Raw genomic sequence first — 17,671 nt, 5'->3', positions numbered from 1 at the left:
GAGGTCTAATACTATTTGTCTCCTGGTGCCAAAGAGCGTCTCTTGGCACTTGCTAGAATACAGCATCTTTAAGACTACTTTGTCATCTTTGTTTGGAATTGGCCTGTGGGTTCAGAAATTGATGGAGAAGATAGGAGAGTGAAGAGCAGGCTCATGTCCTTCCAGAGCGAGATCAGAAGAATGGTACGTAGTAACATGAGAGTATTTGGTTTTGTGGAGGAAGCAGGGATTATTTGATAGGCCAGTAATTATTTTGCAGCATGGAGGTTTCTCTGAATTGAAGTGGGTTTCGTGGTGATACTGGAGGAATTCACAGTAGTTCTGGTGTATATTCATCAAGGACTGCCAAGAAGATGTAAGCAGTTAAATTGTGAAGTACTGATTGAGGTGTGAATATATAAAATATAATGCTGAAATAGAATAATGATAAATGTTAATATGTTCAACAAAATATCTTAGTAGAACCAAGTGCAGTTTTATAGATGTATGGACAGGATATTCAGAATCACTGCTTTCCAGGATGTCACAGTTCAGGGTCTGTGAGAGATCAAGAGCTGAACAAATAACCAAATGAGATCCCAGTGCAGTGATGTGACAAGAAAGGCTGTTACCTTTGACTGAATAAAAAGTCTAAGGAAAATAATGAGATGTGAGGAGTGTTTGGTTTTTATCTGTGGATGTAGCACTGGAGTGATTGATACTGGAATACATTCAGCGTGTGTGCATGTTCTCTCATTTTTATATCTATCTATCTATCCAATTATATATATTACTACATTTTATATATGTATATAAAGGTGTTTTAAAAAATAAGACTTAATGGTGGCAGTGTGATGGGGTTCTTGCTAATTTTCAGAAATACGTTGAATAAGTCGTGTTCCTTAACTTTATTTCAGAACAGCCATCACAGCAACAAACATTTTCACTGAGTGCTTGCATGTTCACACCACTTGCAGCCCATTTTTGAACGTAATTATTTAAAATTTAAATACAATAAATATATCAGCATTCAAAATGAATCCTAAAACTGTCATCTGGCTAAAAGCTGGTACCTCCTGCAAGTAGAAAAACAATTTTGAATCAATTTCAACATTATTTGACATCATCTTTCACTGAGGATGGAAAAGACCAACCAAAGTGACTTGCTAGAGAAGTTGCATAGATGACTAAGTTGCATAAAATTGCCTCACTTAAGTAATTTGGTATCATTTTTTCTCTCTAGGATTTCAAAACCTACGTGGATCAAGCTTGTAGAGCTGCAGATGAATTTGTCAACATTTATTATGAGACAATGGATAAAAGAAGAAGGGTATGTAGATATTTTGACAATTCTTAGAACTGTCTTGTGTATTTTTTGCTTGTTTTTCTAACCAGCATTAGACTTGAAAGCACCTGAAAGTTGGTTACCTTGTATTGTATTGGCCAGGTTGAGACCTCTGTTCCTCTTAGACTGCCCTGCAGAGGATTTTGTGTCACTGTTCAGCATTGTTGTAAAAGGGGCCCTTTTAGACAGTGCCTTAAACTTCTTCATGGTAACAGTTCAGTTTGTGTCCAACTATGTTTTATAGGTACAGGATTTGGTCAGTACAGGCAGATGAAACTTGTTTTATTTGTCTCTGAGGTCAGGATTTGGCTTATTTTTTTCCAAACTGCTTTTATTAGCAGTTATCACTTCTGTTTCTGGGAGTCTTCAGGGGTCCCTGAGGATAATGTGGAAACAGCTCGCTCTGTTGCTGAAAGTTTTCATGGACCACATTGATGTGGTATCATGTAACAGGTATTTGCACCAAAAGAGAGCTGTGGGGATTGTTCTTTGGAATTTTAAATGTACTATAATTGTAATTTAAAAACTTCTAAATTATGTGAAAATATCAGCAGTTGCATTTTACTTCATAGTCACTTTGTGCATAAGTAGGTTAGGCAGAGATGTATAAACAGCTTGAAGGAGACCTAGGCAGTTACTCAACTGTTGCCCCTTACAAACATTGGGGAAGTTCTGGTCTGCTGCTGCAGATAACTGTCCTTTTTGAGTTTCCACTCTTCCTGGTCTTGTTCACTACTTTTTTCCTTTTTTTTGTTTTTTTTTTTTTTTAACCTGAAATCATACTTTCCTGACATAATCTGTGTTTTGTGCACATCCAACCACCACCTCCCTCCTCTCCCCTGTCACCCACCCCACCCCACCCCCACCCCCAAAAAAAATTAAAAAATCAGCAATAAACATATTCTGGAAAGGTAGTGCTATCCTTCTGTTAGCAACTAGTTCAGTTCTATCACTAGCTTGGTTAAAGGAGGGGTATTTGAGTCACTATGCAGCTTACAAAGGAGAATATGTTTCAGTTAGTTTTAATAATTGCTCAGGAGCCCAATGATTGTTAAAAGGAAATAATATTTCAGGAGGGCATTTTATCTGTCAAAGTAACAGATGAAATCGATAATTCACAACATAGGGATTCAAAGAACGTTGTTTTGTGTGTTGTCAGTTGTATGCATTTACACATTTTCCCCAAATATGTATTTTCATAATCACTCAGGCTTTAACAAGACTTTATTTGGACAAAGCAACTTTGGTTTGGAATGGTAATGCGGTGTCCGGCCAAGAAGAACTGATTAAATTTTTCGAAATGTTGCCGTCTAGTGAATTCCAGGTTAATGTGTTGGACTGCCAGCCTGTTCATGGTAAGGTTGTATTAAAATTTATATATTTATAAATAATTTCTATAACTGCTGAAAGTGAACTGCAGTTATAATGTGTTTAATACTGCTTTTGGAACAAGCTTGGAGAAAATACTGAGGGTTGAAATGTCAAGTTGTGCATCAAAAAAGCACAAATCAAGAGATGCAGCAACTCCACACTTAAGGACGTTTTTGTTAAGATCGTATTCAGATGTGATGTATTTTCATGTATCGAAAAAGTCAGCTTATGTTGTCCTTAATGATGTCTTAAGAGTCAAGAGACCTCTGCTGTAGCCCCTGATACTGACCTGCAGTATAATGTGAAACAAATCGTTATCTTGTATGTACTTTGATTTCTTTATGTCTAGAACAGATGCTAAGTACTTTAGATTTCTGATTAACACCTGCTAAAGAAAGGCTTATATAATTGAGAAGTTCATAAATTACTTCTAATGGATGTTTTTGGGAATATAAGTAAAGAAAAAGCCTGTGGTCAAGCACACTTGACAGAATCTCTACTAGTGGGGGGAAAAGTGTATGCAACTTGCTAAATATAAATCTATGTGCGTATCTCAAATAATGAGAGCTTATTCGAAGCAAAAACTCAATTGTTTGTTATAGTGCTCTAAAGTGAACACGAAATGAAAATAGAAAAGCCTTGGCGAGCGAATACACCATTGTCTGTATAGAAATGATGCAACAAATCTGTGCTTTCCATGCATGTGTAACCAGTTATTAGCCTATAACTAGTATAACCAGAATCAAATGAAATTTCTATGTACATTTCCTATTTCTGTACCTGTTAGTCTTTGAGTTGTTTTCTTTATACTTTTTCTCCTTGTGAAGAGCAAGCTACTCAAGGCCAGACGACAGTCCTCGTGGTGACAAGTGGGACGGTAAAATTTGATGGCGACAAGCAGCGCTACTTCAATCAGAACTTCTTGCTGACAGCACAAGCCACACCTACCAACACAGTGTGGAAGATCGCCAGTGACTGTTTCCGCTTTCAGGACTGGGCCAGTTAGTGAGGACTGGTGACGGGAAGTGACCTCTCGCACTTGACATGTTGAAGTTAGCTGTATGAACAGTCGTTCTCCATGCAGGGGAAACGCCCGCTCTTCATGTTGCATCTGTCGTGATGGAAAGCCTGCATGCGTTTCAGGGTTGATCCCAGTGACCACGGGTTTAGTAGAAAACAATTTTAAAATGTGGGAGGTTGCTCATGTTAGTTGAACTTAATAAAATGCCGAAGGCAGTGAGCTGTGTTGGAATCATTCCTAAAATGCCTTACATGCAGCGGTGCTGCCACTTCCAGACTTCTTGTATGTAATCCCGAATGCTGAAACTCTACTATTTGAACACAAAATCCTCTTAATGTAAAATTCTGACCAAACGTTATTTTTTCAATTTGAAAAGATCTGTTTTTACAGTAGCATCTTTCCTCTTTTGAAGATGCTTGTGGCATGTAGATGGAATTCTCAAAGCTACCTGCTCGTGGTTGTAAGAGGCTGGGAAGCACTGACAGTGATTTCTACTGTTTGTGAAAGTAGCAAGTACAGCTGCTGTGCATGTAATCTCTCAAATAATCCATTGGAAAGCTGATGTTACCTTCTCTGATATGAAAGGACTAAATCTCATCAGGTTTACTTTTGTCTTGAGCTTCTTGGGCTTCAGTTGTAGTTAATGTACATTGATTGGTATGTAGGGTGTGCTGAGTGATTCAGCGCTCCTGTGCCAACAGCTCGTCACGTGCGTGTGAAGGACTTCAAACTGATTATTTTTCTTTTGAAGTCTTACAGTATAAGTAATAGGTCAGTTGCATCATTTCTGTTTGCTTTAACTGTTAATTCTGTTGCTATGAAGTTTGGACTATTTTTTCTCATATTCAGTCTGCAAGTTTTGAATCCCTACTGTCTTTTCAGGAAACATCGTAGTAAATAAGTGGCACTGAAAGTGTGTATTACTGTGAAGCCTTCAATTTTTCTCTTCAGTACTGTTATTCAGAGCAGGTGCTTTGATTATTTTCAACTTAGAAGAACAGCTCTGAACACAAATACCATCTTCCTGTCATGCAGATTTTTACTGTAGTTTTCATGTTCTTTTTAAATATTACCTTTAGTTACTGATTCTGGGGATTTTTGTGTCTCCTGCTTTAAATTTGCAGTTTAAAGCTTTCGTCTGCTTTAAAATAGTTCTCAAGACTGCAGATTAAGACTGTCCATCTTACTGTGGGAACATAAGAATAAATCTGCCTATCAGCAGATTTGTTTCAAACTGGTACATTTCTATTTTAAGCTGAGTAAAAAAAAAATAATCAAAACTTAGCTATATATGTGAAAGTACACTTGCTTGTAACTGAAAATACAAGAGGGGAACTTGCAACTCTGATCTTAATACTGGTTGCAGTGGCAGCAGCAGCCTGAACACAAAAGCAGTTACAACTGCAGCTCACTTGTTTTTATGACTCACATTGGGAAAACGGTGAAAATGCGCAATATCTAACTTGTGTAAAACATCTTAAAACATCTGTAGTTTGCGATATAATCCCCAAAATAATGGGATGTTTAGGTGGAATGGGTGGTTTTATTTCCTTTTAAGGCACTGTAGTCTTTACATCAGTCAGTTAGAATTAGTAACCTGTCTGTTCAGAAGCGTTTATGTTCTGAACTATTGTGTAACTTTTTCCACCTGAAGAATATGAATTCCTGCAACACAATGCAGGAAGTCCAGAATTTTTGAAAACTGTAAAAACTGTAAATACGGTGTTATTTCTGTATGTAGTGAAGAAAGGATCACTCTATTTAATTACTGTGTATTCCTAACAGAATATGCAAGGTTCATATATTTGTATTTCTTCTTCTACAAGTTTGAAAAGAAAACCCTAGATTTGCCTGTTGCTGATACAGCATTGTTGAACTCTGGCAGTGGCGTGATGAGCTTTTCTGGTTTTTTAATTTGCCGTTGATGATGTAAGTAGTGTTACAGATCTGCTTTGCATATACTGAACAGGTTTTGACTTCTGAAATGTAGCGATGGGTGCAGTGGTAGCATTTGCTTGTTGAACTTTGAAGGCAGTCACCAGAACACACACCTATATCTGTACCTGATAAGCTTGTCCCAGGAATAAATGCTGGTTTTATTAATGCTTTAATTTGGATAGTAGCTCTTCAGCTTTTTCTAGGCAGATTGGGAGATTTAGAACATAGAACATTTTTGATTGAATTGTCTCAATTGAAATATTGAGACAATGTTTCAATCAAATGTTATTCTTCTCATTTATTTTCATGCTGTTCAAATGCAGGCTGCTTTTAAATCTGACTTCTGCAATTAATATTAAAAAAAAACTCAAACAAAAAAAGTCAATGCTACCTGGAGCACTACTTAGGAAGCTTACTAACTGGCCTAGCTGGACAAACCCAGTGTAAACTCCTAGTAAAATGTGTAGTTGGAATTGGGCTTGATATTTGTACAGGGGGTTTTGGAGAGAAATTTGTTAGAACATAATTGCTTCAGCCTTGGGAGAAGTGCCAATTGTGTACTGCCTATTTCCATCATCATTGGTGCGGATCACTTTAGATCAATGATTAGCTGTTGCCCTTTATAGTTAAAAACGCTGTTTTACAAACTGTTTTTATGGAGCATACGAAATGATAATGTAGCTGTTAGATTAAGTAAATTATTTTACAGTAACGGCACAAACAAAAAATCTCTTCATCCTAGCTGGAGAGGTTAGGCATGCTGCAGCTCTGTGCGGCTTGTTAAAACTTCTGTGCAGAACAGAACATAAAAATGCTTTTTGTTCTCTTCAGTACAAAACTATATGTCTGGTTTTGTGTTCCCTGTTGCTGACTCTGCTGTTAATATCCGAAATTTACAGTGGGCATCTATAGAGTGAACATGTTTAGACTCTAAACTGCAAACAGGAGTTAATGCTACCTTTTTTTGCTGTTTGATACCAAGTTACTCATGTACAACCAGTCAGTGAAACAAAGCCCGCTGGAGCGCTAAGCAGTTACACATCCTGAATTGTGGCTACTGCAGACTTGATAGGTCTCCTCTTTTGTGCATGTTCCCTGTATTGTCTGTAACAGTCACTGGTTTTATGTTGTGTTGGTTTTTTGCATACTACAGTTAAATCGACTTAAAAGTACTTGTGCTGTTTCTTGTAATGGAGAAAAGTTATTTGTTCCAATGGTTTTGATATGCGTACTGACTGGAGAAAAGCACATTATGAAGAAATGCTGCTTTATCAGTAAAGTAACTTTCCACACTTGAATATATTTTGTAATTTTTTGAAATTGTTTAAGGCTTCTTCTATGATTAATTTAAGAAAAAAAACCAAAAACCTACCTGATGTTCTGCGCTTTTTTTATTGTTAGAAGTTTTCGTAGTTTTTTCTTGTGATATTAAAAGTGCAAGAAATAATTTGTGGCTTCCTTATCTTTACTGCTTGTGTTCTAGGTATGAGTTATGTGTTCTGATTGTTGTGGCATGGCGCTGGGGCACTGCAGAGCGGGCTGGCTGTGAGCTCTTTGTCAGTGCTGTGTTTAAAAACTGTGTCTGGAATTACAACCCTATAGCAAATGTCCCACCAAAAGCACCGTCAAGCAGTGAGCTGTGTTGAGCTGGCTAGAGTAACAATCTCAAATTGACCTTTCCCTCTAGAATTCACTGAAGTTTAGACTGCTGTCCAACAAATACCTGGATGAAGTCAAACAGAATTTATACCAGATCCTTGGATCATAGATGTTTTCACTGAGAATGTATTGTTGTGCCTTTGCTGTTTCTCTGTTAAGAAGAAATGAAACACTCAATGAGGAACGGTTCATGTGATAATTCTGCTGATTTACTCCCTTCATTTTGCTGTTAAAACATCAGATTGCTAATGAGTACTCAGTGTAGATAGCAGCTTTTAGCTGCTGGCAATGAAAAGATGAGGATGCTAATGCAAGGTTAATGTTTGCGTGGAAACAGACATTGTTCTAGAAACAATGCCAAATACATTGTAAAGTTCTTGCTGTGTTAGAAGGTGTAGATTTCAGTGAGGCTTTGCAAGCAGTCACTTTTTGTATTTATCCTCAGCAAGGCTCTGACAGCTGATGTAGCGTAAAGGTTCAGGAGCACTGGGAAGAATAAATAACAGTTTGGGTCAAAGCAGAAGATATTTTTACATGTTATGTTGAAAGTGAATCCAGAAATTGCTCTTTCCATGTTCCCCCTGGCCTGAAGAAAAGAATAGCTAAGTCTTTCTAAACAAGCTTTTTTTTTCTGATCCTAACAGAAGCAGTAGGTCATTGATAGCTCAGTTTATTCCTTCAGAAAGCTGAGTTTAATAATATAAATATATCTTGTTACGTTTCATGTCCAGTGAGTGAGTGGACTATGAAGACTAAATGGCCATTTTGCCCTGCATCAGTAATACAGGTGCCTTAGAATATACTGTTGATGGAAAAAAGTGTGTTGAATTTCAGTCGCTAGTTTTTGTTTTCTTACAATCTAATTCAGTTCAGTCCCAGTGGGCTTGCAGCTTCATGTTTTTTTAAGGTTTCCAACCAGTACACAAGGTATTGGGACTTATTAAAATAAACAAAAATAAATGAATGTTGCTGCTGGGCTTAATGCTTACTTATCGAGGTCTCTGTATGCCACAATATGAATTCCTCTTAGGTGTTGGAGTACTTTGGTGTGTGTATTCACGCCAACAGAGTAAGAATGAACTCAATGTGAACTTACACGACCAGCCCTGCAATGTAACCTTCTGTCAGCTGCAGCATGTTCCTGGGTTCTGAGTGTTTTAAAGCACATTTTTCTTCAGGACGCAATACATCCATGCTGAATCCTTAGGCTCGTCTGGATGGAACGATCCATAGGGACACTGTGAGTTCTTACACGTAACGGAATTGATTTAAGAGTCTTGAATTCCTAATGGACTGAAGTTTTGCTACTCTAAAAGGCTTAATTTTGTTCTATTTCTCCCAGCCCTGGGGCAGTGCTGCTTAGTAGGGCAGTCTAACCTGGTTTCCTAGCGTTCCAGTTCCCGGCTGAGCTGCATGGGTGGTGCTTTCATTGGAGAGTCTTCAAGGAACCGAGCGCTTCATTCAAGTGGATAGTTCTGTTGTTCGTTAGAGTCCCATAGGAATCCTAACTCCCCTTTATAACTATCCCATGGTACACTTTCCTCAATTTGTGATTTAACAGAATTAAAACAGTATGTGGACTACAACAAAAAAATGGTACAGTATGTTTATGGGAAAAAGATAAACTGTATATAGCCACTTGCATTTGTGTATTTAAGTACTTGTAGATGATATTGTACTTAGGCGTATCTGTATATATGGTGTATTATCTTGTTCCAGTGTAAGCTACAGTTGATGCATGATATCTTATTTAAACATCTGGTTGAACTGTAAGAATAGATGGGCTGGTCTAAATCACAAATTACTACAGTTCACTGAGATCTTGTGATTCTTTCAGGTATTGAAAGGTACAGATGGAACAGCAGATAATTAGAATTAGATGTTTTGTTAGTTACTTGGCAGGAGGTCTTGTGCTTTCCTTATTTGTGAACTGAGTAATGAAGGGTAAACTTTTTCACAAGGTCGGCCCATTTTTTTAAGGTAGGACCCAAATACAGAATGTTGCACATACTTTACATTTGGAGTGGGAAGGAGGGGGGAGAGAAACTGTTGGATTATGAAGTGGGACTTGTTGGACACTGACCAGAGGGACTGCCACAACCGTCTCTCAGATTTGTCTCTAGAATGAAGCAGTGGGAAGCTGTTAGGAACCAGCTGATATCAAATAAAATGTGTTGAGGGCACATTTTAGTGTGCGCTGCATTGAAGCTTTAATGGTGCAAATTTCATACTCAGAATAGTGTCGCAGTCCTTCCCCTGCTCTCGTCTAATCTGGCTGAGCTCAGCAGCAGCAGTTCGCACTGTAGTTCCCAAATGTTTTCTAAGTTACTCGTCTGGAGTGCCTCTTAGAGGACTAGAGCCCCGCTGGTGGGCAGTGATCGTGCAGAAAACGAGAAGTTCATCACTGAGACAGGTTAAATAAAAGGTTTTGGATATGCATAATGATGCCCTCTTTCTTACAGGGGGAAACTTTGGTTGTGGTCAGCTTAATTCTGATTGTACTGAAGGAAATCCTCACAGAAAATCTAGTTGGGCTGATACAGTGTTTTAGTTATCCCAGTGTGAAAGTTTATTAGACAGTCAGCTTCTGCGGCTTATAATATATATGTGTGTGTATATATATATTGCTCATGGCTCTTCAAAAAGTCCAGGTTGAAGTTTGCACTGGTATTTACCAGAGATACTGCCCACACCCTTGCAGTGGAGGTAGCTGACTAGAACTTCTGTGTCTAACTACTTGATAGGGGATTTTGAGAATATTGGCAGTTTGTTGGTTTCTCTGACATCCTTTTTCCCCCACGATGCTGACCTACTACATTTTCTTTGCTGACCTAAAGATTTCACATACACCTACTGATACAATGCTCGCATATAGTGCTAGTGCATGTACTCCCATTCAAATTGTTTCTGGAGCTTGAATTTTTTCCTCGCCCCATACTTTTCAATTATTAAAATGTCTAGGTATTCACAAAATACTGTTGGTTATCTAATGATAATTTGAAATTTGGTCTGTGGATATTTCAGTAGTTTTCTACAGTGACAAAGTTGACCTGATAACTGCCAGTCCTCTGAAGAATTTTTTATTTTTTTTTAAACTAATCGCTTCAGGTTTCTGGTTTACAATGATTCCCCACAAAGTTATAGTAGAGATAGCAAGATGCAGCAGTTGCCAAATAGAAGACAACCATTTTTATGTTGGAAAGAGTATGCATAAGCGTTATATAGGAAATCTACACCTACAACATAACAATATCTCCTCCTTTGAAGTTAAAGTCAAAGCTGCTTTTTCCTGCAGTGTGGTTTGGGTGGAATCCAAATAGTAATTTGTATTGTGTAGTGCAGCATTCCTAGTGAAGGTACTTGTTCCTTGGAATTGTTCATTAATCTTTATTTGAAAAAAACCCACCCCAAACGCAAACCAAGAAATGGTAGACTATTAACATGGCTAGAACATCTGAAACAACCTTTGCCTGCCAAGGTTTTTTTTTGTAAAAAGTATATGCTGTAAATTGCTTTAATCTTAAGGTTTAACTTGTACAAAGGTGTTCTTGGAATTACGCATCTCTGTGTGTGTAAGGATGTAATTGATGGCTTCAAAAGTTACTGTGCATCTGGAAAGCCACAGTACCAAGACGGGTGCTGATGCTTTCCTCATGGGAGCAGCTTCAGTTTCTACGCTCTTTTTGTTTTGATAAATGCTTCCACTTAAGCCAAAACAATCTTGCTTATTGGACTGAGACCTGACCCTTCCTATCCAATGGATAGTACCTACAGTGGATAGTACCTGGCATAACGCTCAAAAAGCGATAGAAGGGCGCACAATACAGCAATAATGGATCTGCTTTTAATTATGTGAACCGCTGCCCGCAGCAATAGCATTGTGATCAGATCACAAGGTGGAACAGAAACAGATTTTAAAGAAGAGATATTGAGCTAAGATCTGAAGATTATCGACGAGAGCGGCCTCTGTACGTACGCAGCGCGGGAGTTTATTGTAGAAAAGCAGCGCGGATCAGTCCGAAGAGCTGAAGGTGAGCCCTCGCTGCACGGCGAGCCTTGGGCGCTGGGCGACCTGATGCGCGGGGACCGTCCGTTCTCCAGCCCGCCGGGTCCTGCGGGGGCCGCGCCCGGAGGGAGCCAGGGCAGGGCTGCTCCGGGAGCCCCTGGGCGCTCCGTCCGTCCGCCCGCGCCGCTCCCGCCGCCTCACAGCAGCCGCTGTCCCTCGGCGGGGCCGCCCTCCTCGGCCGCCTGCCCCGGCCCGCCGCGGCCCCAGTCCCGCTCGATGTAGAGGTGGTAGGGGTCGTGCTTGGACTCCAGCTTCCGCGAGCGGGTGTAGGCCAGGATGAGCCCCCCGGCCAGGCACCCGTAGAAGATCATGATGAGCAGGATGTACAGCGAGCCGTCGCCCCCCGCGCCGGGGCCGGCCCCGGCCGCGCTGCCGTTGCCGCCGGCGCCGCGGAGCTCCCGCAGCAGCGCTCCGAGCAGCGCCCGCAGCCGCCCCGCTCCCGGGCCCGCTCCCAGCCCCAGCGCCGGGTCGCTGCAGTTCATGGCGCGGCTCCCGCTGCCCCGGCGGCGGGGCGGGAGGCGGCGCCCGGCCCCGGCGCCTGTCCCCATCGTCCCGCCCGGAGCTGAGATGAAACGGCTTCGGCGTTGGCTCAGGGGGCTCGGCGCTCTGCCCTCCTCCCGCCGGCACGCCGCTCTCCGGGGGGCACCCGACCCACCCCCCAGAGAGGAAGGAAAGAGCCCGGTGTTTGAAAACGCCTCACGGTGACAAATGTCATTCAAACGCACGCTCACACGCCAGACGGGGTAAAATAATCTAATTCTGTTTGAAAGATACAGCTGGAAAAAAAAGCAGTCATGTAGAAAACAGCCGAGCACCCTCACGCCTGTGTCCCTGGGAGCAGGTCCCGCACAGGTGTCACTGCTGAGCCCTGATGGGCCCCCTCGCCCCCCGGGAGGGAGCAGTGAGAGAACTGAGAAACATCCCCATCTCACTCGGAGAACGGGGCAAACAGCTGCCTTTACGGGCTCCCTCAAGTACAGAAGTAAGATCTTTCGCGAAAACGAATGCTTGGGAAAATGCAGGTCCACCAGGAGTAGAGCCAGGAGGGAGCTGGTTCGAGGCATTTGGGCTTTGGCAGTCACCGGTCCTGCTGCAGGGCTCTTTGTGGGGAAGCCCATGAGCCCAAAGCCGGCCAAGGCAGCCTGGCAGAGCTGTGCGGGACCTGCTGCTCCCTCGCGAGAGCTGTCACCCAGCACTGCAGTGACAAACTGCAGCAGGTCAACACGGAAGGTCCTGGGCAGGCTCACCAGGTCTGCTGGGCGGCATGGAACAGAGAAAAACAAGGAAAGGTGGCGGGGCACAGCAGCTTGAGCTGCAGCAGCTGTGGTGGTCAAGACACCCAAAGGCAGAATTAATTGGAGTAATCAAACCAGTTGGTAATCAGCTGAAGAGGATCTGTTCCTTGAGTAGAAAGGCCTGGAGAGGACTAAATGTCAGCAGGCTGGTTTCTGGGTTGTTCCCAGTATGTCTGTGCTGGAGAGGGACAGAGGCTGCAGCAGACAGGCAAGTTATCGTAATATTTTTTTTTCCCCTTCCACAGCTCTGTGACCATAGTTATGGGCTTTTTGGAATCCTGTGCATCCTATGAATGAGGGCCTCAGGTTTTCCCTGCTCCCAGGTTGTTTATCTGGTAACTTTGAATTCATCTTGTCATCTTGTTTATAGGTGAATGTGGCAGTTGCATGTGTTACAGATTCACAATCTCTCCAGTATTTTGAGTAATTTTTGCATTGTGCAGTTTCTTTGTTTCTAGGAGGTGGTTAGGGCTGATTGTTGGGTTCTGTCTCATTTTTTGTTAATTGCTTTCAGGGAAAAGGATGCGTCTTAACAGCAGAGCAGAGTGAGTGCCCATCTGTAAGGGCAGTTGGAAAGGCAAGCTGGAGGGGCGTTGACTTGGGCTTTTCTGTGTAAGCAGCATCAGGCAGGAGTGTGGCCCTGCTGGGTGAGGACTTGAAAGAATAGCAGCTGGGTTTCCTGTAATGCTCACGGATCTATGTATCTACGGATGACCTAGCAAAAGTGTATTGGTGGCTAGACAATGGAAATAAAATAGAAAATGCAGCAGGTCATAGCCCTTACTACAGTTAGAAAGGCTGAATATCCATTTAGAATCTCAGGAGAGGCAAAAACTAGTCTAATAGATTGTTCTTCACGCAGTGCCAGGTTTTTATTTGCTTTTCTACAGTATTTTTTTTTAGTTGGTGTGAATGATTTTCTTGGCATCTTTCCTCTGAAAGCAAGGACTCTGGTTGCTGGTAAATGCTTAGAGCGGGCTGTGTGTAGGTTAGAACTGAGTCGGGCTGACTTGTTAGAAACTCAGCTTGGGCTGTGGCGTAGCATTTGTTCGTGGAGATCCCTGAGAAGTCCCTGTCACCCCCTGTGCGTTTCCACCCACACAGCAACATCGTTACTGTGCTACTGCAAGTGTTCAGAACAGAGATCCAGGTTTTAAAAATACCAAGGAAAAGAAGTCAGCAGGTGAGAGTTACGCTGTTATGTGAGAGGCAAGTATGTTCTGGAGTGCAGTGAAGTTACAGGCTTTGGGAGGTAATTACCCTGGGCTGTGTAGGGCAGGTGGGGCGGGCGTGGGTATTTTGAAGGTAGGGACAGAGTGGCCCTAGTTAAATGACCCTGATTAAATGTTGTAAAAACAGGCTGATGGGGAACGGTTGGGTCTGCTTCGGTTTGAAAGACACAAAGTAAAGTAGGGCGGGCGGCTGTAGAGAACAGCGATCCATTCTTCGTGTTCACTCCCCGGGGGAACACCGTAAGCACTGAGCTGATCTATATCCAACAGGAAAGGTTGAGGCTAAATACTGCGTTGTGTAGAACAAATAAAAACCCCAGCAACACCTCCCAGGGCTGGGACTTTTGTTAAGTGCTGGAACAGCATGTGGGCTTGAGACCTGAAGTCGTAGTTGGGTTAGTTTTATTCTTGAATAGGCTCAACACGACGACAGGCCTGTGAGGAGTAGTCTAATGCTGTTTCAAATCAAAAAGTGCTGAATTACTTCCCTCACCAGTTCCTTGTCAGTGTTTTTAAAAAAGTAAAACTTATACGACGTCTTTCTCTGTTTTTAGCACTTTAATGATATGTGTCTTAGAGCGACAGGTATTCACGCTCAGGGCCTGGATTGTCAGGAATAATGGGGATAGCGTAGATGTGGTGGTCACGCTTCCGTAACAGAAGACAGGTGGGGGTAAATGCGGAAATAAGCAGGTGTACAAACACAGAGCGACTTCTGGCATCTCCGTTAATGTTTGTCATTAACCAGGTTATTGGTGTGTCAAAATGGGAGAATAAATGAAAAATGCAGTGGACTACTTTTTTTTTTTTTTTTTTTTCTTTCTTTCTTTAAAAGCACAGGTGAGGGCTCTGGGGCTCAGACACTGCCCAGAGCTCTGGTTGTCTCTTTTAATCGGCATTGGTCTGATGTCAAGACTACCCACTTCCAACTAAAGACAGTTTTGGACAAATTACCTGTGATAATCAGCTTCATTAAAACACTTTGTCAATATAGAATGGATCTGATTTTCTTTAAAAAAACATGTCTCTCCCAAACAAAGTTGTAGCAAGATTCTAGCTATTACAGCTCCCAGTAGCAAAGCAATAGCGCAAACACCACCCCAGTTCTGTCAGAACTCACTCGAATTTGATTCTGTGACAGTGACAGGCCAACAACAGCTGTGTATTTAGCGTAGTCAGCTCTATTCCTCCATGGCTGATGCTATGGTAACCCTATCATGTTTAAAAAAAAAAAAAGGCAATCAATAATCTATTTTGCAGCAGCATTGAGTTAACTGGAAATGTGTTCTGTTTGTTAATCCAGGTAAATTCATGCTACTGTAGAATACCCGAGTTCTACTCTATGCATATCATTCAGAATTCCATGGAAGCAATGACAGCGAGTTTCACTGACTGTATTTTGTAAATTACCTTTGTGGCATCTTATGCAAAAGAAGCACAAGACTTGTTATTTTTAAGCTTCTAATGTTTAAATGTTAGCCTCCAAAAGGGAAATTGATTTACGTAAATAGAGCTTAGTCATTAGGCAGGCTCTGTTAAAAAACCAAACAGAAAAACCAAACAACCCCACACCAAAACCCAAACACATAATGAGAATTTATTTCTTGTGTTGCGTGCAGTTGTAGAACATCACTAATTTATCATTTGAATACAATGTAGTTATTTGAAACTACCATTCTGGGACGTGGTAATTTGGGTGTGGGGTTTTTGTTTTTGGTTTTTTTGACTGGAAATTAGTGACCCAGGTTCTCCGTTGGTGTCCTGTTCCTCAGATAGCCAGGAAGTGTTTGATGGGAGCCGTAGTTCAAGGTACTGGCGTCCCTGGTGGGCAGCTCTCTACATCGTGTCAGGCTCAAAGTTGTGGTGTTGTAACGGGCACTACAGTTGCATTGGGTTGGTTAAACACCACCTCACCTACTCTAATGGAAATAACTCATTACTTTCTCTGCTTATACTTTTTTCCTTGCAAGCCATTTGATGACACCTTACTGTTACCTGCAGCGCTGGTGTTGCGTTATGTACGGGAACCAGCTCTCCTCTTCCAGCCCCCACCCAAGGTTCTGTGCCAAAGCTGCTCCTGGAAGGTGTTTGTTCAACCCCCATTGACTCCGAGGCGCTAAAGGCTTTCAGTGGCGGAGATCTCGAGCAACTAGTTCAGTAGTTAGTAAGGAATTGCTTTAAAGTTCTGTGTTTCTTTTAATATGTCTAATCATAAATGTCACCTAGTGTAAACTTGCTCTCCGTTCCTCCTCATCCACTAGTGACAGCTCTTTTGTGCCTGTTATGGTCACACTGTGTGTAACTGAAGGTTAATCCTCTCTTGGCACGTGCCATTCTTTCCTCTTCCTTCCTCACAGACCAAGCCTTCCAGTCCCGCTGTCATTGCAGTCAGACTCTGGCTTTCTCTAGATATCCCAGGTGGTTTGAAGTAGAGGGCCTAAATACAGTCTTGTATCAGAAATGCCCAAACTGGATTTTGTGTCTCTCTGAACTTGTTTCTCAGACTGAGGATAACTTTAAATTCTGAACCTGCTTTCTGAAGAACTTGCAGCTACTTTGAGCTTTCTGAGACGTTCACATTTAGTAAATGAACTGCTCCCTCACACTCCAGCTCCACACTGTATGTCCTTTCAGTCAAGCACAGGATGTCATCTGGAACTATCAGGTAATAGGTTTGGAGCCGTGTACCGTCACTTCATCTGTATCCTAGCTCTTTGTTTTTAATAGTGAGAATGCCATTCTTGCTCATCCTGTTTCTTACTTCCTCACAAGCTCTGTCACAAAAGGATTTAGAGTTCATTAAAAATAGGATAAAGTTCTTACCAAACTCCAAGTACCACCTTTGCAAATAATCCCCATGTTTGAAGGCAGCCTGATGTAACCCTTCTCCAAACGCTTGAAAAGCTGACCTGCATCAAATTGTCTTTTGCAGCACATCTACGCTTAGTTTGTTTCTTAAAAGAAAAACGAGGCACCTCTAGGCTTTGGTTTGAACATCTGTAGCACGTACTCGCTGCTGCTGCTTTTGAGAAGTTCTTCTAAAGTACGCTCAGTGTCGGAGAGAACACGAGGTGCTGAACAGTAACTAGAGACAACGCGTGCGATACATAAAAGTCTCTCAGGACACAAACTTGTTGAGCCATTTAAACTGTATTCCACTTCTGAAATGTTAATGTTGTGTGTGTGTGTGTATACATATATATAGAAAATAGCAATCCTCAGTCAACCAAGACACAGAAGATACCTGCAGTCTAGATAAAATGCATTTCATATAAATACATTCATGGTTAAAAAAAAAAAAAAGTCATACAACCAGCTGACAGACTCGAGTGCAAGTAACTTTCTTGCATGCATTTAACTTTTGTGATGCTAAGAGGCTGACTAAAGGCTATTTAATCATGGAATCTTCAGAGTTGGAAGGGACCTCTAGAGATCATCTAGTCCAACTCCCATAATAGTGACCAAATTTTAAACACAGAAAAACTGGTAACGTGGCTCCAGGACTGAGTCGTTTAAAAAGTTGCTACTGATGTGGGAAGTATTTCCTGTTGTCATAAACCAACTGTACGTGTCTTAAAAAAATAATTTTCTTTTTTAGAAAAGCTATTGTTCCATGCACAACTAGATACCGTCAGCTTTCTATACCACACTCTCTTTTTCCCTTTCCCCTCAGGGTTCTTGGAAGATGAGCTGGCAGAGTTCTGGCCTGGCCAGAGAAAGTTATGCATGGGGAAGTCTGAAGTTGGTCCCAAAGAGAAGGGACAG

General features: G+C 41.7%; 1 protein-coding gene across 8 annotated transcripts in view; it reads left to right on the top strand.

Moving 5' to 3' along the window:
- Window positions 1-7,101, top strand: part of NXT2 (nuclear transport factor 2 like export factor 2) — a 72,552-nt gene extending 65,451 nt beyond the window's left edge. For 7 of the 8 annotated variants that reach the window (XM_074600782.1, XM_074600783.1, XM_074600779.1 and 4 more), the window contains 3 exons: window positions 1,223-1,309; window positions 2,535-2,679; window positions 3,523-7,101. In XM_074600782.1, coding sequence (XP_074456883.1) covers window positions 1,292-1,309; window positions 2,535-2,679; window positions 3,523-3,701 — 342 coding nt within the window. In that variant the 5' untranslated portion in view covers window positions 1,223-1,291 and the 3' untranslated portion in view covers window positions 3,702-7,101. Of the gene's footprint in view, window positions 1-34; window positions 184-1,222; window positions 1,310-2,534; window positions 2,680-3,522 lie in introns of all 8 variants that reach the window. The other variant, XM_074600776.1, reaches the window with a different exon arrangement.
- Window positions 7,102-17,671: the final 10,570 nt, after the last annotated feature.

The sequence above is a fragment of the Larus michahellis genome, chromosome 9 (assembly GCF_964199755.1).
Source record: "Larus michahellis chromosome 9, bLarMic1.1, whole genome shotgun sequence".
Taxonomy (NCBI): domain Eukaryota; kingdom Metazoa; phylum Chordata; class Aves; order Charadriiformes; family Laridae; genus Larus; species Larus michahellis.
This window is presented reverse-complemented; position numbering and strand designations above follow the sequence as displayed.